Source organism: Arvicanthis niloticus, chromosome 2, assembly GCF_011762505.2.
Source record: "Arvicanthis niloticus isolate mArvNil1 chromosome 2, mArvNil1.pat.X, whole genome shotgun sequence".
Classification (NCBI taxonomy): Eukaryota; Metazoa; Chordata; class Mammalia; order Rodentia; family Muridae; genus Arvicanthis; species Arvicanthis niloticus.
Window position 1 is genome coordinate 101,283,320 of NC_047659.1, and position 21,716 is coordinate 101,305,035.

The window sequence follows — 21,716 nt, forward strand, 5'->3', positions numbered from 1 at the left end:
TTCCCTTAAATTGAATAGCAGTGTTTTCCTTTAACCTGAGTAAATGTTTCTGTTTTTTACTTGTTACACAGGTAATTCTGACTCAAAAGACAGGAGAGGTGAGCCCATCACCTTTATCTGTTGTCCTCTAAGGGTGTCCACTGTCCATCCTGCTGTGCTGTCCACTGTCCTGTCTCTGCGGTCCACTGTCTTGTCTCTTCTATCCACTGTCCATCCTGTCTCTTCTGTCCACTGTCTGCCATGCCTCTTTTGTTGTTTACTGTCCCTTAAATGTTCTCAGGTTTACCTTAGAAAAAAGTAAAAGATTAAAAAAATTTTTAATTTAAAAGTAAAGAAACAGCATTTGCTTTTATGTACATTACATAATCCAACAGATTCAGTGTATTTTGTTTTTAAATTTTACCTTTGTGTATGAGTGTTTTGGCTGCATGCATGTCTGTGCAGCACACATGTGTACCTGTTGCTCACAGAGGCTGTAAAAGTGCATCAGATCCCCTGGGAATGGAGTCATAGGTGGTTGTGAGGCCTCACGTGGGTGCTGGGACACCTCGCAGCCAGGGCTCTTGGCTATTGAACCATTTCTTCAGCCCCTTGATATATTTTAATCAATACTGTATATTTGTCATGTCCCCATGCTAGAATTTTACCCTGTGGTCATATAGTAGGACAAAATTTTTTTGTTTGTTTTCAAGTTTTATTTATTTTGTGTTTTGCCTGTGTGTATGTCTGTGAACCATATGTGCTCTGGGACTGGAGTTATAAATGGTTGTGAGCCACTGTCTAGATGCTAAGAATTGAATCTGGGTCCTCTGGAAGACTTACCATCTCTTACTGAGCCATCTCTTCAGTCCCTAGGGTATAATTCTTATGAACTAATTAATTTCTGGCTTTTAGTCTACTATTACCTTTAATCATATTTGCTTCCTGTAGTTTTCCCCTTAATTTTTAGTGCTGTCATTCTATGGCTTTTAGGGATTCTTGACACCCTAGTGGAAAGTTCCTAAAACCTCAGATGATGTATTACTTTTTCTGTTGCTGTCAATGACCAAAACAACTTAAAGAGCTTATAGTAGCTTCTGGCTTCAGAGAAATAAAGTCTGTAAATGGTGAGCCAGGCAGGTGTCAGGAACAAGAGGGAGGCTATGGGATCACATCTTAACCACTTACAGGAAGCAGAGAGCGAGAACAGGAAGCAGGGCAAGGCTGTAAACCCAGAGGCCTCCCCAGTGATGTACTTCACCCAGCAACACTGCACCTCCTAAAGGTTCCATAACACCCCCCAAACAGTACCAACTGGAGACCCACATTTCAAGTAGATGATTCTGTGGGGGACATTTCTTATTCAAACCAACACAGATGCTATTTCTGTGTCTAAGCCAGACTGAATTTCTGGGGTATGAGTATTTATGTACAGATGTCACATTTTATGTAGGAGGCCAATAATAAGAGAGACTGATTTGGAGACAGAGGCAGAGACAGAAGGATAAGTCATCCAGTCTAAGAAATGATTGTTACATTTGAATTTGGAAAATGAACACCTATTAAAAATGTTTTTCATGACTTTTGGGTTTTGGGGTGTTGTTTTTGAGCCAGAGTCTTGTGTACTCCTGATGTTCTTGCCTCTATCTCCCAAGTGCTGAGATTACATACCGCACCACCATGCCTAGTCTTGTGTGTGCATGCGTGCGTGTGCACATGCACGTGCACACACCGACTTAAAGTACCTTCTCTTGCTCTCCTTGTTCTTTGAAACAGGGTCTCTCACTAACCCTGAGCTTGCCATTTCAGTTAGACTGGAGGCCAGCAAGGCCCTGGGGATCCTTGACTCTAGCCTGCAGCTCAGAGTTACAGGCTTTTTTTTTTTTTTTTTAAACCAGTGTGCTGGATATTCACACTCAGGTCCTTGCACACTTAGCCCTTTACCCACTGATTCACTTCCCAGCACCTTAATTTTCGATTTTATCAAATCAAACCTTTTCGGATTCTTCGTTTTAATTCTATTATTTAACTGTATCAGGTTTTCAATGTGTAATTTGAAGGCTTATGAAGACCAAGTAAGAAGGGAGTATTTACACCAGCAAAATGGACACTCTGAGCCTTTACCCAACATTCATCTGTCATTATGTCTGTACTGTGTGCAAGGTTTCGCCTTTCCAGCTCTCGCTTTCCTAAACTCAGCAACCAAAAGCTGAGTGAGTAGAATGACATCGCTGCCCAGGCTTACCCATTAACTACAGAGCGTAAAAGTTTTCTAATGCAGCATGGGCACACATCTGTTTCCTACACTGCTCTCTTAACCACTCACAATAAAGTGATGTCAGAATGATTAGTCTCAAGGTTAAAGCCAAAAGCTTTTTGAAGAAATGAGTCAACTATTTAGAAATAATTTGTATTATAACCTATGCAAATGAATTAAGGGTTTTAAGTTTTTGTGCCTAGGTCTTTAGGGTGCTTTAAACAAAAATGACCGGTGGTTTAGTTTATTTAAATGAGACAGGATCTCATTACTTGGCCTGCCTGGTCTTTAACTGTGTAGCCCAGGCTAGCCTTGAACTCCCAGAGATTGGCCTGCTTCTGCTTTTCAAATCCTGGGGTTTAAAGACCTATGCCACCATTCCCTGCATAGCTGGGGCAGGATTCCTGGCATTTCAGGGGTCAGCCATCATACTAGGCTTTCCAGAACCTTCTTTTTAGATGTGTATATTTCATTGTATATATATGAATATTTTACCAGCATCTATGTGTACCACATGCATGCTTTGTGTCCCCAGAAATCAGAAAAGGGTCTCAGGTCGCCTGGAACTAGATTACAGATGACTGGGAGCCACTATGTAGGTTCTGGAACAGAAACCAGTACTTTTGGTTTTTCAAGACAGGTTTCTCTGTATAGCCCTGGCTGTCCTGGAACTCTCACTCTGTAGACCAGGCTGGCCTCTAACTCAGAAATCCACCTGCCTCTGCCTCCCAAGTGCAGGGATTAAAGGCATGTGCCACCACTGCCTGGCTGAAACCAGTACTCTTAAACACTGAGCTATCTCTCCAGTGCTACAATTAACAAAAAAAAAAGTATTGGGGGAGTGTACAGGGGATGAGGGGGCACACATGTGGCACAGTACACAGATGGTGCTCAGAGGACAACCTTCAGGACCCAGTATCTCCTTCTGCAAGAGGGTTTCAAATATCAAAACTTAAGCTGTTGGTTTGCCTACTAAGCCTTCTTGCCAGATCCCAGAGCATCTCAAATTGAAACTTTGTAACTATTAAACCAGAATATTCCATTTCATCCTTTCTTTTTTCCTGATAACTAATTTTCTTTCTGTCTCTATAAACTACTGGTTGGTGGTCACTCTTATTCCTATCCTGCCTGTATTTGCCTGCTCTGCCATTAATTATGAGAAGAACTCTTTTCCTAATAACGTGTCCATTTACTCATTTGTTCAGAACCTTTTCCGACCTCAGCATCTTAAATGTAACTCTCCCACCCCAGTCCTCCTCCACTCTTCGTTGCTTATGTTCTTCACTAAAGTAGTAAGTTTCATAAAGGCAAAGGGTTTTGTTGTCACTGATGACTACTCTGGACTTAGGGAGTATTAGATAAAATAATCCATGTGTATTATTGGATGATCTGTTGGTTTTTGCTTATTGTACTCCTGGAGATAACTAAATCCAGGGCCCTGCACGTGCTACGAAAGTGCTCCTCAAAATCCATCGAGTATACCTAGCAGCTGTGCAACAGGTAAACTTCTACTGGGTGCCAGTTTTAACCAAACCAGAGAAAGCATTTGAGAGTCAGTCAGAAGAGGGTAAACAGTACCTGAGTCTTATACCATAGTGAGGAATTTATGTTGCTCTTTTAAAGGAATAATAGTAATTGGTTATATTAAGAATTGTTGCTGTGCTGGAAGGATGGCTCAGTGGTTAAGAGCACTGTTTGTTCTTCCAGAGGACCCAGGTTCAATTCCCAGCACCTACATGGCAGCTCACATCCATCTGTAACTCTACTTCCAGGGAATCCAACACCCTCACACAGGCAAAATTCCAATGCACATGAAATAAAAATAAATAAATTATTAAAAAAAGAAATATTGCCGGCCAGTGGTGGCCCATGCCTTTAATCCCAGTACTTAGGAGGCAGAAGCAGGCTGATCTCTGAGTTCAGGGTCAGTCTGGTCTACAAAGCTAGTTCCAGGACAGTCAATGCTACACACACAAAAAAGTGGGGGGAGGGGTAATTAGTTATCCAAAACTGAGTAGTCATCCCCTAGAAACGTATGTGTAGGCATAACTTCTAACAGACTTAACAGGTTTCTGTGTTTATATGTGTATGTGTCACATATTTCTGTGTTTATATGTGTATGTGTCATTTCTTTCCAGCAATTGTCCTTTTATTTGCATATATACGTCATGTAAAATTCCTCATTGAGTGAATGGTTGTGCCTCTCCCTCTTTCTATCCTCCTTTCATTCGGTTCAGGCCTTCCTCTCACCCATGCTCACAAGTACCCACTCCAAGAACCCACTGGTGACTGTCATCTGGTCAATGCAGTTTCCTTCCCCACTCCAAGAACCCACTGGTGACCATCATCTGGTCAGCGCAGTTCCCTTCCTGCCAGATTTGCCAGCAGGATTTGAATTAATTTCTCTTTCCTTGGAAGACTGCTCTTGGCTTTCTGCTAAGGTGACTTTCTGTTATTTGTAAGTCAATTTAGCAGAACTTTTGTTTGTTTGGTTTTTTTTTTTGTTTTGTTTTTCGAGACAGGGTTTCTCTGTGTAGTCCTGGCTGTCCTGGAACTCACTCTGTAGACCAGGCTGGCCTCTAACTCAGAAATCTGCCTGCCTCTGCCTCCCAAGTGCTGGGATTAAAGGCACACACCACCACTGCCCGGCTTAGCAGAACTTTTAAACAAAGGCAGATTCAATTCTACCATTTCTGTGTCAGTTTCCCAATAATACTGTCTCTCATCATATTCAGAATTAAAGCACACTCACTTCCATGGCCTATAAATAAGTTTTCTCGCTCCTGCCCATCTCTCCCGTTGCAGCTTGAATGGCTCTGGCTCTGGCTTTGTGATGTTTCTTGAACCTGCCAAACTCCTGAGCCATTCGCCTTGTCCTCCCTTGTGTCTACAGAGCTAGCTCTTCGTCCAGATCTCTTCATGGTTCACTGTTACTCAGCGCTCTGCTGAGGGGCAGGGACAGATCTCAGGAGCACTCCTCGGATGCTCTGCTGCCTCTCTGCTGCTCTTCCTTGTTCCTTCGCTTGTCCCCAGCTTAAATGACATGTCTGGGAACCATATAAGCATGCCTTCTGTCCCTTGTCTGCCTGGGTACTTTTCTCAGTGTCCCAAACAACCCAACAGCAGTTGCTGTTCTGTGAAGGCATTTTGAATGAATTGTGGTAAGAGAATGAATCTGATGAAAATGGGACTGTTTCGATTAGATTTGGTAATTGCCATTTTTTTGTATCCTTGGTGAACGATTTCAGAGGAACAATAAATAAGTAGGAGTCAGTGTGAATGGATCAGGAGATCTTAGGTGTTCTTGACCCCTCCAGTTCACTCAATTCTGTCCCCTAACCTTCCACAAGACTCCCTGAGCTCCACCTGATGTTTAGCTGTGAGTCTCTTCTGTTTGCATCCACTGCTGGATAGAGTTTCTTAGGAGACAACTGTGCTAAGTTCCTGTCTGCAAGCATAGCAGAGTATCATTAATACTGTCAGGGATTGGTACTGGGGCGGGGCATGAGGGTGCGATTGGAATGTAAGGTAAATAAGTAAATAAATTTTAAAATGGACCAGGAGAGCCTGGAAGAAGGAAAGTTGAGAAAAGTCAAGCAACAGTCGAAAGAGTTAGCTGAGACAGGATACGTGGAGTAAAAAAAGATAAAATGTTTGAGGTGACATCAATGAACATTGTCCAGAGACCACATGGCAGGACTGGCCTTCACATAAAGGGACATGTCGTCACAAAACAGAGAAACTCAGGAGGCTTGTGGGGTTTATAATGTAGAGTAGACATGGAGTCCTGACCTGACCTGGTCTGCTGCATGAGAAATGTCGGTACAGTGGGAGGGAGGGAAGGCTTGACCGTCTATCTACTCTAGCCAGACTTTGGTTGGGATCCTAGCATAAGGCAGCTGACGGACCAGGATATCAAAAGTGGGAGAAGAGGATAGGGCACACCTAGCAGCTGTGACGCACGGTGCATAGCATCAAGCAGTGCCTCTTGTTTAATCCAATTCTCTGGGCCAGGAAGTCCCTTGGGTTCATGAAAGAGCAATGTTCCCCCTTCCTTTCCCTCCCCTCCCCTCCCCTCCCCTCCCCTCCCCTCCCCTCCCCTCCCCTCCCCTCCCCTCCCCTCTTCTGGTTTTCTGGTCCTAAATTCCTGGCCTACTAGGATTTGTACCTCCAAATCTTCTAATTTGTTTAGCTTTTTGGTTGTTTGCTGTTTTGTTGTTTGTCTGTGGAGTTCAAATGATATAACAATGAGTCTGTGACTTAAAAGACAAATTCTATCCCAACGCAAGAAGTTATACAATAAATAAATGTATGAATGATCAGAGATGAGCAGCATCTTTCTCCCCATGGCCCTAAGGTGGCCCAAGGGACTCCTTTCTCATGTACTGTAGCACATGTACCTGCTCCTTGCTCTTTTGTGTGCAATTCTACACCTCTCACTTCTGTCTCACATTTTGTGTGCTTGGTGTGTGTGTGTGTGTGTGTGTGTGTGTGTGTGTGTGTGTGTGTGTGTGTTTCAGATCCTACCATCTGCAGAAATGTTTACTTGGTGGCGCCCCCTACCCTGCATCAGTGTGTCTTCCTGAGCTCCAACTTGAGCCCTTCATTGCACAAAAGTTATGACCTATGCTTTTCTCTTGGTTTCAGATGAGACACCAATTATTGCGGTGATGGTGGCCCTGTCCTCTCTTCTAGTAATTGTGTTTATTATCATAGTTCTGTACATGTTAAGGTAAGTATGATAATGTTACTGCATTTGCTTACACTATCCTGATACCCAAGTATCTCAGTAAGCCTGCACAGTCTAGAAGACAGGAGTCTAAGGACAGGGACATTGAGTAGAGGGACAGTGACTTACAGTAATTAGATTAAATTATCCTTAGAAATGGTTTCTAGAAATACAGTCTTAAGACCTCTTCTCTCTCCTTTGTTTTATTTGTCCAAACCACATCTCCCAGTTGGAGTTTAGCCTGAAGCCTAGAGAAAGGTAGTGGTTTGGAGATGGGAAACTTCCATACTATCTTATGAGAGACAGGTGTTTCAAGATCTTCAGGTTGGTGGTTTTGAAACAACACCCTAAAAGGCCCCTGGTGACATTATATGCATCACAAAAACTTACTACTTTCTACTTGAGGCTTTGTTGCCAAACCTCTCTAGGGCCCCTGTCTGTGTCTTTGGTCTGGTCTTAGGGATGAACAAAGCAAGGAGGGAACCTAAAAGAGAGAAGATGGTGGTTCATTTATTCTCTTCCTACTGAAGCTCCTGCCTTGATTACCTTCTCTTGGGCACAACCTGCTCTGTGCTCCCTTTGTTCTTTAGGAATTAAGAGAGAGGGGCCAGTGTGTCCCCTAGAATTTGGCATCCATGCGTCTCTGTTAAATGTTCACTCATTCTAGAGCTCTGAGCTTCTCCCCATGACTCCTCAGTGCACTGAGGAAACACCAAGATTTTTGTTTTATGAAGTCTTTAACTGTCCCTGTCTGCCCATTCCATCACCCCTTTTCTCCTCACCCCCACTGTATACACTTGCCCATATTACAACTGTTAAGGGTGTGCATGCAAATGTGTTGTGGAATTGGAAGCTACACAGAGAAACCATACAGGCTGGAATCTAGTGTTGCCTACACTGGACTTCAGGGTGCCAGGTATAAGGAAAACCATCCCAAGATACCCAGTTACCACAGAATGGAGCTGCCTCATAGGTCCTTGACCTGGGTCTCTTTTTTTAAAAGTTTGATTGACAGAAGAGGTTTAGAAAGACAGAGTCATTAGCAGGAATACAAGGACAGTGCTTTACATCTGTGTCTAGTTTTTCATTACAAATATGTTCTCATTAGGTTTAAGAAATACAAGCAAGCTGGGAGCCATTCCAATTCTTTCCGCCTCTCAAATGGCCGCACAGAGGATGTGGGTAAGACATGGGGAACATCTGGAGATGAACACCAGGAAATGAGCATTTCCATCCTTTTACATTTATCTTCCCATTATTTACTTTATTTGTGTGCACACACACATGTGTCATGGCATGCTCGTGGAGATCAGAGGTTAACTTGAAAGAGCTGGTTCTCCATCCATCATGTGGATTCTGGGAATCCAGTTGAGGCTGCCACACTTGGTGACAAACACCTTTTACTGACACCTCTGCCTCTTTTTCCCTGTCTTTTCAAAAGAATGAGACCACTAGTCTTCACAAAGGGGGCTGCATCCATCTCCAGGGCGCCTAACTGACCTTCCCTTTTGTACACTACAGAGCCCCAAAGTGTACCACTTCTGGCCAGGTCCCCAAGCACCAACAGGAAGTATCCACCACTGCCTGTGGACAAACTGGAAGAGGAGATTAACCGGAGAATGGCTGATGACAATAAGCTCTTCAGAGAGGAATTCAACGTGAGTTCTTTGTTGGTGGTAGAGGAAGGGAGACCTACAGTGCAGCCTTTTGAGTCATGGGATATAAAATAGGTTTCTAATGATAATGGGTGAGAAATGTTTCACCAAGTTCATCTTGCTCCTTTCCTGTGTAATTATGGAAAGAAAGTTTTTTTTAAAAAAAAAAAATTGCTTCACCTTTTTCATCTACCCATCCATTCATCACTGACTAGTTCATTCATCATCATGTCTAGTGACTCATCTGTTCAAATACTTACAAGCATTTTATAGGTACCAAGTAATATTTTAGGTGCCAAGGATATGAAACAGAGCAAAAAGAAATCCCACTCCCAACCTCAAATAACTCTCTACCCACTTGGGAAACTCTACTTATGGAAACAAAACTACCTAGAAAGCCAAACAGCAATTCAAGATGCTGTCTGGATCTGGACTGTATATAGTAAGTAATAGGAGTAGTTCAATGTAAAAAGTATAGGCTTCAACAGAAAGCTAAGGATTGAGACTTGTGTTTTTCATTTCTCTCAAGGAATCAGGATGAGTATAACCAGCAGCTGCTGATCCTGGGTCCAAAGCTTCCTTGTGAGATGTAACTCAGTGATAGCTTGCTTACCTAGTGTGTCACAGGTCCCTGGGTTTATTCCCCGGTGCTACAGAGAATGATGGAAGAGACCTCAGCCAGGTAGTTTGCATCCATGTCAATCCAGCTAGAGAGGCTGAGGCAAGAGGATCACAAGTTCAAGGTTAGCCTAAGCAACTTAATAAGCTGCTGTCTCAGTGGAATATGTAGCTAGTATTTGAGCACAATTTCCTTGAAGAAATGAGAGAGTAGAGAAAGGTAAGCAAGATAAAGGTAAGCTAGAAATAGAAAAGGCAAGTGTCATAAGAGACGGGCATATTTAGACAGTTTTAAAGGGGCCACATACTATATATATGGCAGTGCTGTATAGCGGTTTCCTGCTAATTGGACTGTCCCTTCATGAGGAAAGGAGAAAAGATCATTATGACTCAGGAAGCCCCGTGGCCTGCACTCTTGTCGGGAGCTCCAGGGGGGCATCTGAATGGTCGCTTATGCTGGGTGGGTTTCAGGGTTCCAGCTGCCCTCAAGTCATCCTGCTCCTACCTAGTAAATTTAGCAGTGTACTCTGCCCAACCTGGATGGAATCATTTCTTTAGTCTGTCTTTGGTGCCCTGTCTGGCATGAATAGACATTTATTCATATCTCCCAAAGAAAAGTTCTGTAACAAGGAGTAGTAGGAGACAAAACTAAGAAAAGTCTAGCCCAGACCACTCAGCTCGAGATTGCTGCAAGTGAAGTGGAAACCTGTGAACTAAGCAGATTGCTGTTTTGGGGGAAAAAAAAGATTTTATTTATTCTACAGAGAACAGCCTTTGGGAACCAGATGGGGATCAAGGAATATAGCCAGTCTGCAGCCATTGTTAAGACCAATTCTAACTTTTATAATTATCTAATATGGCCATTATTAAAGAGAGGGAATAGGAGACAGGACCGAGGAGGCCAATTCCAAGACTGTTGACATCCCTTGCCTTTTGCATTGTGTCATGTGACATCTTTGTCTTTTAAATAGACTCTTCTCATAATGACAAAATGGCTACCCCAGTTCTAGAAATAATATAGAGATCCAGTCAGGTCCACTGGGAAACGGATGACTATTCTAAGTTTCTGGAGACTTCTTTTGCTACATGTTCCTTCTTAAAGTTATTCCATGTAGGGGAGAAAGCTCTTGCAGCTTACAAAGTCAGTGCAGATTATCTCTGATCTATGCAGATAACCCTACTGGGGAACTTTAGAATCCAAAAAGAAAGGAGGCTGGGTGGAGGCTGGAGAGATGGTTCGGCAGTTAAGATCGCTGATTGCTCTTCCAGAGGTCATGAAGCCCAGTCAGTAGAGTGATGGCATTTAGGCCTGAGGACCTGAGTTTAGATCCTGAGCACCCATGTGAAAAAATGGCTACTTTGTCATACTCCCTTAATCCCAGAGCTAGGAAGGTGAAGCCTCCGCATTGCTCCCTGACTGGCAGGCCTAGCCAGGTTCAATGAGCTCCAGGTTCAGTAAAAGATGCTATTTCAAAAACAATAAATATGGTGGAAAATGACTGAGAGAGATTCCCTTTGTCCACCTGTGGCTTCCACACATACACATGCAGACATCACACAGGACAATAAAAGGGAAAGTGGTTATCAGGTGGCCGTACCATACTCACAGCTGCTCTGTCACTGAGGAGTTTGTGTTCAGAGTCACATCTTTAGAAAAATCACTGGTTTCAATGTGAAGAGTTAGTAGGAAGGAGGAAAGGTTTGAAACCTACAGTCATACACCAGGTAAAGTTGATGGAAGAGTTTAGACCTTTTGTCTTAAACTGTTGGAAAAAGAGCACTGTTTAATACTCTTTATTGAGAACATTAAGCACGTCCCACCAGACAGCCTCACAGATGGGACTGTGGTAGACATTGTACTGTTCTGTAATCTGTAACACCAGCTGCTCTGGATGATGGTGTATGTGACCCTATTGACATACTTTTTTTTTTTTTTTTTTTTTTTTTTTTTTTTTTTTTTTTTTTTTTGTAAAATTAATTCTTTTGGGGAAATAATATCCCCTGAGATACCATAGTAAAGCATTCTGGTAAATCCTTGGAGAGAAGTCCTAGAAGCATGAGAGGGGCTGGGGGAAAGAAGAGACAAACAGACAGAATAACTATCAGCCTACATGTTCATGAGCACTATCTGGTGAGTGCTCACCTGGAGCATAAATAGTTCTTTGTTCTTGTTTAGAGCCCGGTCTCTTGTGAGATAAGCTTAAAGTTTTCTTCACTGAGCGGATATCTCCATATAGTCATTAAAGCTGTCAATGAAGCATATACTCTACCACAGTCTATGTGTGTCTAGCTTGGGCCGGCCTAACACACAGTCATATACAACATATCCGAGTTTTCCCCTTAGCCAACTGTTGACATCAACAAGAAGTCATAGCTGTCTTTTGAGGGAAAAGGATCTGTGGCATGTGGCAGTTCTTCTATACACATTGCTTCTAGCTATAGTGTATTTCTGCCAGGCAAATCCAAATTTGTAATTCACAGCTCACATAACTTAATTTATGATGTGAAGCTTCTTTGTATCAAATAAATAGTTCCCACTCTAGGGCTCAGTTCTAAGCTGGGAGAGTGATCTTGTAGACAAGACCACGTGCTTTCCCCCTTTATGAGGTTTAGCGTCCCACAGAACTGGCTAGGATATTTGCCTCAGCCTAGATTGGTTCCTTTCTGACATTCAGTAAGTAGATGAGAAAGATACCCAGCATTTGTCATGTCCTTTCTCCAGGACTCAGAATAGCCAGGCAAGTATTGCTCCTTTACTGGGGGAGAGTGGTGGGGTAGGGAGCAGGAGCTTTGTCAGAGGAAGGAGCCTGGCAGGCCTACAACTGGGACCTCAGAAAACGAGGCTCAAGTCACAAGACAACCCTGGGGTTTGCTTTATTCTGTTCTGCTTTTATGTCCAGCATGCATATCTAAGACACATAACCTCCTGTTCTTGAAGTTCTGTTAGCGTGGCATCATTAGCATGATGGTCAGGTTAATGTCCTATAAAACTGAGACAAAATACTGGCAAACTTGGCCACATCTAGATAGATCAGTGTTATTTATTACTGAGGTAGTTCTTTTCATGAATATGGAAAACAACAGCCTGGTATGGCTGTCCCTGGAGGCTCTGTCAGTCCCTGACTAATACAGACACAGATACTCACAGCCTACCATTGGACTGAGCCTGGGGACCCTGAAGGAAGAGTTAAGCACGGACTGAATGAGCTGAAAGGGATTGCAACCCCATAGGAAGAACAACAATATCAACTAACCGGAACTCGCAGAGCTCCCAGGGAATAAACTACCAACCAAAGAGTACACATGGAGGATCAATCCATGGCTCCAGCTAACGATGTAACAGAGGATTGCCTTACCTGGCGTCAGTGGGAGGGGAGACCCTTGATCCTATGTAGGCTTGATGCCCCAGTGTAGGGGGTTGGTAGAGGGGTGAGGTGAGAGTGGGTGGGTGGAGCACCCTCATAGAAGCAAAGGAGAGGAGCGATGGGAGTGGTGGGTTTGTGGAGGGGAAACCAGGAAGGGAGACAACATTTGAAATGTAAATAAGTAAAATAACCAATTAAGAAAAAAGACAGTGGGAAACAGCTCCAAATAGTGTATGCAACTTTAAAAAAATCATACACTTGTCCCAGTAAACCTAGATTAAGGTAGTAGGGGTTCTACATCAGGAAGAAAAGTTGCTGGGAAAACGAATTGTTAAATCTACAGCTCCAGCTGATAACTGACTTGATTTATCAAAAGCCAGTATTGATTTGACTCACTTACTGTATAGCCCAGCCTGTCCTGGAATTTACTATGTAGCCCAGACATGCCAGGAACTGCAGCTCTTCCTGCCTCAGCTTCCACGTACTTTGTTAAAGACCATGAGTCCTCTGTGTTAGCCTGTTAAGTATTCTGTCTATGTGTACCTTTATTTTCCCTTCCCTCCAAGGTACTGTTTCCCAGACTGGCCTCAAGCTCTGAGTTTCACAACAGTCTTCTATCTTAATCGCTTATTAATACAGACTAAGAAATCCAAGTTTTTTCTCCCAGCCCCAAGCTCCCTGAATAATGGCCCTGAAACTCAAATTGTACTTACAAATACCTTGGCCATAAGTTTTGGCTGCTACCCAACCATCTCATGAATTAATATCCCATTTATTCTAATCTAAGCTCTGCCACATGCCTGGTTACCTCTTCTCAGGTTCCATGCCTGTCCTCCTTCCTCTTCCCGGGTGCCCCATCCTCCTGCGCCTCTTCTATCCCAGAATCCTTTCTTCCTAGTGGATGTCCCACCTTCTATTTCCTGTCTCAGCTACAAGCCAATCATCTTTAATTGACAGGTATTGCATCCATACTATACAAAGATTTTCTCTGAGTGTCACTGTAGCTGGATGTCCTACAAGCTTTTACGTTTTCTGTACTGCTTACGATCTCTGCTTATGTGGAGACGGAGCCTTTGGCAGGTCAGTGATCCTGGAGCTTACATTTGCCTTTTCTATAAGAGTCTTTATCTAGTAGGTAGGGAATTTGTACACCTCTGGATATTCTACTGTAATAGGTATCCCCTAATATAACCCAGTTCGAGCCAGAACCCCTTCCTTTACCTGGCCTTTAAGTGTTCCATTGTAAGTAATATGCAATAGTGATATTCTGGACTCCTAGAAATTTCAAGGCCAGAGACCAATAAATCCTAAAATTTTTATTTTCCTCTGCCACCGTGAGTTATCACAGGAAATGTGGTACAAATTCTTAAGACAGAAATAATGGTCATGGAATATGAATTCAGCTGTGCTTGATCAGGGTTTGTCAGAAACAGGTGCCTGGCCTCACTGTAATTAAAGGGATGACCCAAACTTAGCTATCAGCTGAGAAGTGGCACTTTCTCTAACAGGTTAGTCTCGTAGGTCCCCTGAAGTGACTGAGCTAGCCGCCTCCCATTTCCCATATCATTCAGAGGCTCCAGTGTTTACCTCACCAGTGTATATCATACAGCAAGGACTATGCTAGGGACATACAGCAAGATCCCACTAGAGACTTGGTGAAGATGTCGTTATCTTCCTAGACTGAAAAGTAGAAAATCAGGCTGGGGAGAAGGCTCAGTCAGTAAAATGTTTGACATAAGTTGTATTCCCAGAGCCAATATTAAAAGGCCTAGGACACCAAAATTACCATCCTGAAGAAGTAGAAATGAGTGGATCTCTGGGACTTTCTGACCAGCTAGTCTTATTAAAGAACAAGCTCCTGGGAGCTGGAGAGATGGCTCAGCTATTAAGAGCACTGACTGCTCTTCCAAAGGTCATAAGTTCAATTCCCAGCAACCTCGTGGTGGCTCACAACCATCTGGAATGGAATCGAATGCCTTCTTCTGGTATGTCTGAAGACAGCTACAGTGCACTTATATTAAAAAACGAACAAACAAACAAACAAACTCCTGAAGAGTGGCATGACTTGGAACTCCTCTGACACTGGCATGCACACACACACTCACAGCCTTGGTGACAGGAAGGACATAATGGGAACTGCTTTCTGCTGTGTGCTGTGTCACGAGTCTTCCTTAAGCATTTCTTTAATTTCCGGTTTGGGTTTTTGAGACAGGGTTTTCTCTGTGTAGCCCTGGCTATCCTGGAACTCACTCTGTAGATCAGGCTAGCCTCAACTTCACAGAGATCCACTTGCCTCCCTAGCGCTAAGATTAAAGGTTTATACCACCATGGTCTGGCTCTATATTCTTTTTTTTTTTTTTTTTTTTAGTAGGTGGTTGTGATTTTAATCTGAGGAATGGAGCTGGTGGGTTGTAGAATGCTTTAGTGGTGGGTGCAATGCATTTGTGATGAAGGAGTTGCCTTTGAATTCTGGCTAGCACATCTCTGGTCAGGTCACTGTGAAAGATGTGTCACCAGATGTGTTGTTCTGGAAAGGAACAGTGGCATAGGACTTGACAGCTGTCTGACAGGCTGAAGAAAGACTGTACAGCACTTCTGTGACACCCTGCTGATTGGGAGTTCGAGGCTATAGCTTTTATCTTAGTTACAAACTGGAGATTTTTTTATTCACCAGCATTTGTCTTAGGAAGAATTTGTTCACACATTACAAATCCACTTCCTAGGTTTCCTAAAGTGCTCAAGGTTTAAAGAGGGAAAAAAAAAAAAAAAAAAGATTTAGTTCCTAAGAGAAAAGACTGAGAAGAGAGGAAAAAGTTAAAGCCAGTGAAATTATCACGTCCTTTGCATGGCCCTCCTCTGGGATCCCCTACTTTGAGTGACAGGTTAATTTTTAGAATACCAGGTAAAGAAGACATGTATGTCATGTAGTAGAACTGGACAGACATCTGAGTTACCTTGATGAGTTAAGACCCCACGGAAACTAGCAAACATCGTGACAAGGGCTTTGGGTATTCACCGTGGCTGCACTCTGGAAGAGACATAGGAAAGGCACCAGCTGATCTGGTTTATATTATTCAGTGTATCTGGTTGTTGTGTTCTTTTAAATAGAACTGCTGGTGGCTGTGAGGTGAGGGTCCTTGAAGGGAGACTCGATAGTAACAGGGACCTGAGATCCAGCAAGTTCTGATAATCCCTGACAGAACCAGGAAGCAGGACAAAGGATCGCAGGTCAAAGAGAAAATAAGAAGTTATTTCTCCATATATTTCTTCAGAAAAGTTCAGTCTCAGGAGATAAATTATCAGATATAAAAGCAGCATAAAGACTAATTTTTGTATATAGGCAACAAAAAATACTTTTAAAATATATCTCTTATATTAGAACCTAAGCTGTAAAGCACTTAAGAATAAATTTAACAAAATATCTAGAAAATCTTTAGAGAAAATTATAAAAATATTTGCATACATTAAAGGAAAGTAGCTTAAGCAAGTGAAGAAATAAAATCTCTGGGTTAGGAAGTTCAGTGTGTGAAGATGCCAGCTCTCCTCAGACTAATATGCAGATTCAATGCAATTCCAATAAAAATCCCAACAGGTTTTTTGTGGAACTTGACAAGCTGATTCTAAAATTTTTATGGAGGAGAAAAGAGTCAAGACTAGCTGAGACAATCCCGAAGAAGAAGAACAAGGTGAGGAGAACTGCCACAACATTATGAGTCCTTATCATAACAGTTTGATGTTGTCAGCAGAGTAGACAGACAGACCAGTGCAGCGGAATACTAAGAGTAGACAGACCCCATGTATAAATGGAAACAGATTCATCATTGAAACGAAGTTGCCTTTTGGATGGGGCAGGAATGGGTTTACAGTATATAGTACTGGAACGCTGTGCAGACCTATGAGAGTAAGTGAAGTGCACCATTTGTCTCCTGTAAAACGCAAGCATTTGACATACATACGGGAGTTTAAAGGACAAGATTGGAAAATGTGAAAATAATATAGGAAAACACATCTATGATGTCACAGCAGGAAAGGATTTCTTCTCCCCGACCTCCACCCCCAACAGCCTTGGCTGTCCTAGAACTCACTCTGTAGAGCAGGCTGTCTTAGAACCGAGATCCGCCTACCTCTGCCTCCCAAGTGCTTAGACAAAGGCATGTGCCACCACCGCGCAGCAGGAAAGGATTTCTTACACCTGAAGATGTTGGTAACGTAGGTTGATGAATTTGACTACATGCAATACAAAAATTTTGTTGATAAGTAGAGAGACCATAAAAGAAAATGAAGGAGCACGGGTAACTGTGTGATAAGTTAGTATACATACCTGCATATAAACAAAGCGCAAGTAAATATTGTTTAAAAAGACCAAACCAAAACTGTTTCTTTCATTTGTTAAAAAGAGCAAATGCCAGTTACAAACAACAGTTGAATGACTTCAGAACATGTCTTAGGGTTTCTGTTGCTGAGATAAAACACTGTGATTGAAGCGACTTGGGGAAGAAAGGGATACAGCCTACTCTTGAGGCATTTTCTCACTTGAGATTCCCTTCTTCTAGATGACTTATGTCAAGTTGATAGAAAACTACGCAGCACACGAGCATAATGTTGAGCCAAAAGAAAAGCACCTTAGCACTCTATTATGCATTCCATTCCACAAAATACACTGAGCAATAATAAGGATGCAGTATATGGAATACGTATCATGACAAGATGATGATGAGTTCCAAGTTTATCTGTGAAAGGAGAGAGAATTCAGAAGGAGTAAAAGAACCCAGAATGAACTTGTAAGTTATTGTAGATGGCAGATGTACCTTTTTAAATAAAAATGTTGAAGCACATAATTTTGGCTGAGTTAAAGTTTGACTAAGAAGTGAAATGGTCTGTCAGGAAGTGCATTCTGACAGGAGCCAGATATAACTGTCTCCTTAGAGATCTGCCAGAGTCTGACATATTCAGAGGCAGATGCTCACAGCTAACCATTGATCAGGGGTTCCCAGTGGAGGAGTTAGAAGACTGAAGGAGCTGAAAGAGTTTGTGACCCCATGAGGAGAGCAACAATACCAACCAACCAGAGCTCCCCAGGGTCTAAACCACCAGCCTGGGAGCACATAGGGAGGGACCCATGACTCCAGCTGTATATGTAGGGAAGGATGGCCTTGTCGGGCATAGGTGGGAGAGGAGATCCTTGGTCCCATGAAGGCTGGACACCGAGTGGGGAGGAATTTGAGGGTGGGGAGGTAGGAGTGGGGGATAGGTGGGGGGGCACATCCTTATAGAAGCAGGAGGAGGGGAGATGGGATAGGGGGTTCCTGGGGGGGGTGAGATAAGGGGATAAAATCTGAAATGTAAATATAATATCCAATAAAAAATAAATATAAAAAAAAAGAAGTAAAATGGTCTTTAAGGCTACCTACTGCTTCCTAGAGAATTTAATGTCTTCTAGTCACTCAATTCTGCAGCTTCTTCTGGGAGTTGGGCAAGCTGTTCTCAGAGCAAAAATGAAAGCAGTTTAAGGCCCCCTTTGTTTTGTCCCTGACATAGGCAAAACAAGCTCTATCTTTTCTCCTGTCTCTTCCCTGGTGGTCCTGATAGGACTGTGAGGCAGCAATCAGTCATTCCTACCCTTCCATGTTAAAGATTGTGTTCTGTGGAGTCTAGATGTGTAGTCCAGTTGGGACTACTTGCTTTGCATACAGAGCCCTGGGTTCGATCCCTGATACAACATAAAATGGAGCATTGTGACACTTTAATCTCAGCACTCTGAAAGTGGAGGCAGGGGGATCATAAAGTCAAGGTCATTTTCAGTTACATAACAAGTTCAAGGCCAGCCTTGGCTAGTTCAGTAATCTCCCTCTCTCCCCCTTTTTCTGTTCTACATCATTTTTAAAAAGAAAATTATGGGGTTAGTCTGAGGACTGAAAAAGCAGGCATTTCACCTGTCCTGTGCCAGCATGGAAACCCAGCCTGGACCAAAGATGATATAGTGTAAGTGAACTGGGGAATTCCAGAATTAGATATTTCTCAGTTCTGTATGCAAGAGTTGGCACAAAGAAAAAAAAAAGCAAGAAACTTTCCTATCATCATGTGCTGACAACACAGAGTCTTGAATTGTTTGTCTTAGTGAAATAACACTGCAGAATCTCCAGGCTTTAAACTGAAATCTCTTGATTCAGGAGGGAATGATAGACTATGAGACTGATTGCTCTTACCTTTAGATTTACAGTATAATTTATACCGTGTCATGCAAGGCCCAGGAAATAGCCTTGTTCCCTCCTTAAAGCACCTTTCACCAGACAAAACCAACTTCCCCAAAACTGACATTTCCTTCTTTTAATCATTCTTATCTCCCAAGTTGGAAACCTGGGAGCTCTCCTCCATTCCTTTTTCTTCCCTCCGTCTACTTCACTTCCGTCCATCTCCAAATGCAGTGACCGTAACTCCAGAATATAGCTCAGATGCATCCACTTTCGCATATTGTCATGTCTGAGTCACAGTTCTGTTGCTGTGACATGACCAAGGCAACTCTTATGGAAGAAAGCATTTAATTGGGGGTTTCCTTTAATTGTCAGAGGTTTCGTCCATTATCATGATAGTCAGAGCATAGGAACACACAGACAGGCATGAGAGCAAAGACCTACATCCTGATCCATAGCCTGAGAGAGTCTGGGCCTGACTTGGGTTTTTGAAACCTCAGAACCCACTCCCAGAGACACTTTCTCCAAGAAGTTCACACCTCCTAATCCTTTTCAAATAAGCCACTTCTTGATGACTAAGCATTCAAATATGTGAGCCTATGAAAGCCATTCTTACCCAGACCACATCATCTTACCTGCATCTATCCCATGCTTTGATTTTTGCCTCTCTTCAGTCTTATTTTTCAAAGAGCAACCAGAGGTATTCTTTATCGTGTAAACTAGTTTCATTCTTAAAACCCTCAATGACTTTACTCATATATTTAGGATCTAAACTCCTGTCATAAGGATCTCTGTGAGAATGAATAGTCTCACCTTGTCAAACTCTTCCTGCTTTCTGCCATCCTTACTCCTGCCATCTCCACCAGCCTATTCTGACTGTTACAGCCTATTACTGACTTTTCAGTCTTCGTGCAGGGGAAACTTCAACTGCCTCTGGGTCTTCACAGGTTCTATTATTCATTACTAGAATAGTATCTCCTGCCTCATCCTTCCACATGGGCTACTTTTGATCTAAATTTACTTTTTTAATAGCATTCTACTTTTCATGAAATGTGTGTGTGTGTGTGTGTTTTACTTGTATTACTAGTTTAATGTCACCACAAGTTTATATTTTAGCAAGGGCAAGAGCCATGCATGTTTTACTCTATTTGCCATACACCCTGTATAACAGGCATACAGCATATATCTGTTTGAATGTAAAATCACATGTACACTGTAATACACTCTCCCCCGCTGTCGAAGACTGTGGCTTGTCTTGGTATTCGATCACACTAAAGATGATGAAGGAAGTGAGTTCACCTAGGCATTTTGTTTCCTTGAGGAGGTTATCAACTTGCTGGATCAAAAGATAGGGCTATTTTTAAAGCTCATAAAAATGTTCTGATCACTCAGTTGAAGTTATCCAAGTTAGCTAAAATAGTTCCTGTTTTGCTTTCTTTGCTGTATGTGGAGCACACAAGAGGGATCAGTTCACATAGAATTCAGCATCACACTCTCACAATATTGATTCCTGAATACTGCTTTGTACCACACATGACATTATATCATTCACTCATAGCGTTGAAGATGAGGTAATACAGACTGAGAAAGTTATCAGATTTACTCAGGTTCATAAACCAGGCTCTCATGCCAAGACACTTTGATTACCTACGCCATCCCTGTGCCAGCTACGCTGCAGGTGCTCCAGAATTGATAACCATTCTCCCACCTGCCACACCGCTGTAGGGTGCTGCCCACCCGTCCTTGCCATGCAGTGCTAGAGGCTGGGTTCCTTGTCTCTGAAATACCTCTAAAGAGGCATTGACTAACCAGTCACTCTGAGTAGTTAACACTTGAGTTTCATCATGTCTTTGCATGATGGTTAAAATACATACATGCATAAATAAATAAGTAACCCATTTTTCTTTTATAATCTCCATTCCCAGTTTACAGGTGTATTCCGTTTTGGCCACACATTGTAATAGTCCTCTAACTAATAATCCTATAAAAAGCATGCATCCTTCCCCTGTGGATTCTTGGTATTGAGTGAATCCTTAAGGCTTAAAACGATGTAGGAGAAAGGTGAATTTTCTGTTAGGCTGGTAATATTCACCTGGGTCTGTGTTCCCCTCCTGCCCCCCAAATAGGACTCACTGACAGATCAGGCGTGGTCAGGCAGAATGCCTGCTTGGTGTTTATCTCTCTTAATAATTCCTTTGATTTCTCTTAACCTTTCAGGCTCTCCCTGCTTGTCCTATCCAGGCCACCTGCGAGGCTGCCTCCAAGGAAGAGAACAAGGAAAAAAATCGATATGTAAACATCCTGCCTTGTAAGTGTTTGTAGGGTTTCTTAGACAGATTTTTTTGAGGATGGAAAGAATCTTGAAGTTGGTAACAGGAGGGCAATAAGAAGAATGCTGAAAGAGCATGTGTGCTCCCCTCAACCCCCAGGCAACCCACAGTCAGGTGGGATAATGGATCACAGTTTGAATTGCAGGCTTGTTTCTAAAGACCAGGCAGGGCAGCTTCATGGAACCAGGCAGAAAGTAGGTTGTGTGGTAGGTTGGTTGGTTGGTTGGTTGGTTGGTTGGTTGGTTGGTTGGTTTGATACGCACACTACTTACTCAAACAAACTATCATTCAAAGTTCTCTCTTTAGCTGTAAGCAAGGATGTAGTGAAACCACAGAACAAAACTACTCCATTGCTAGAAGGAAAGGTTTATTGGGAAATCAAACTTCAGAGGCTGTCTCTTGGGGTCAGAAAGAACAGTAGAAGTTAAGAGGAGCAGGTAGTCCCGGGATCAGGTTTATGATCAGAACAGCCTGGGGGCCAGCACAGGGCCATTGATGTGTTACAGCCCATTGCCAGAAGTAGTTAGTTAAGTCAGGTAAGGGAAGTAATGGCTTTCCTGACAAACAGAAATTACTTCACAAGACTTCTGGG

At 42.7% G+C, this 21,716-nt stretch overlaps 1 protein-coding gene across 3 annotated transcripts in view; it reads left to right on the forward strand.

The window, feature by feature from the left end:
- Positions 1 to 21,716, forward strand: part of Ptpra (protein tyrosine phosphatase receptor type A) — a 102,150-nt gene that overhangs the window by 57,294 nt on the left and 23,140 nt on the right. For 2 of the 3 annotated variants that reach the window (XM_034494168.2, XM_034494169.2), the window contains exons 4-8: positions 72 to 98; positions 6,884 to 6,968; positions 8,074 to 8,147; positions 8,487 to 8,623; positions 21,012 to 21,102. In XM_034494168.2, the coding sequence (XP_034350059.1) occupies positions 72 to 98; positions 6,884 to 6,968; positions 8,074 to 8,147; positions 8,487 to 8,623; positions 21,012 to 21,102 (414 nt within the window). The remainder of the gene's footprint in view (positions 1 to 71; positions 99 to 6,883; positions 6,969 to 8,073; positions 8,148 to 8,486; positions 8,624 to 21,011; positions 21,103 to 21,716) is intronic. The other variant, XM_034494170.2, reaches the window with a different exon arrangement.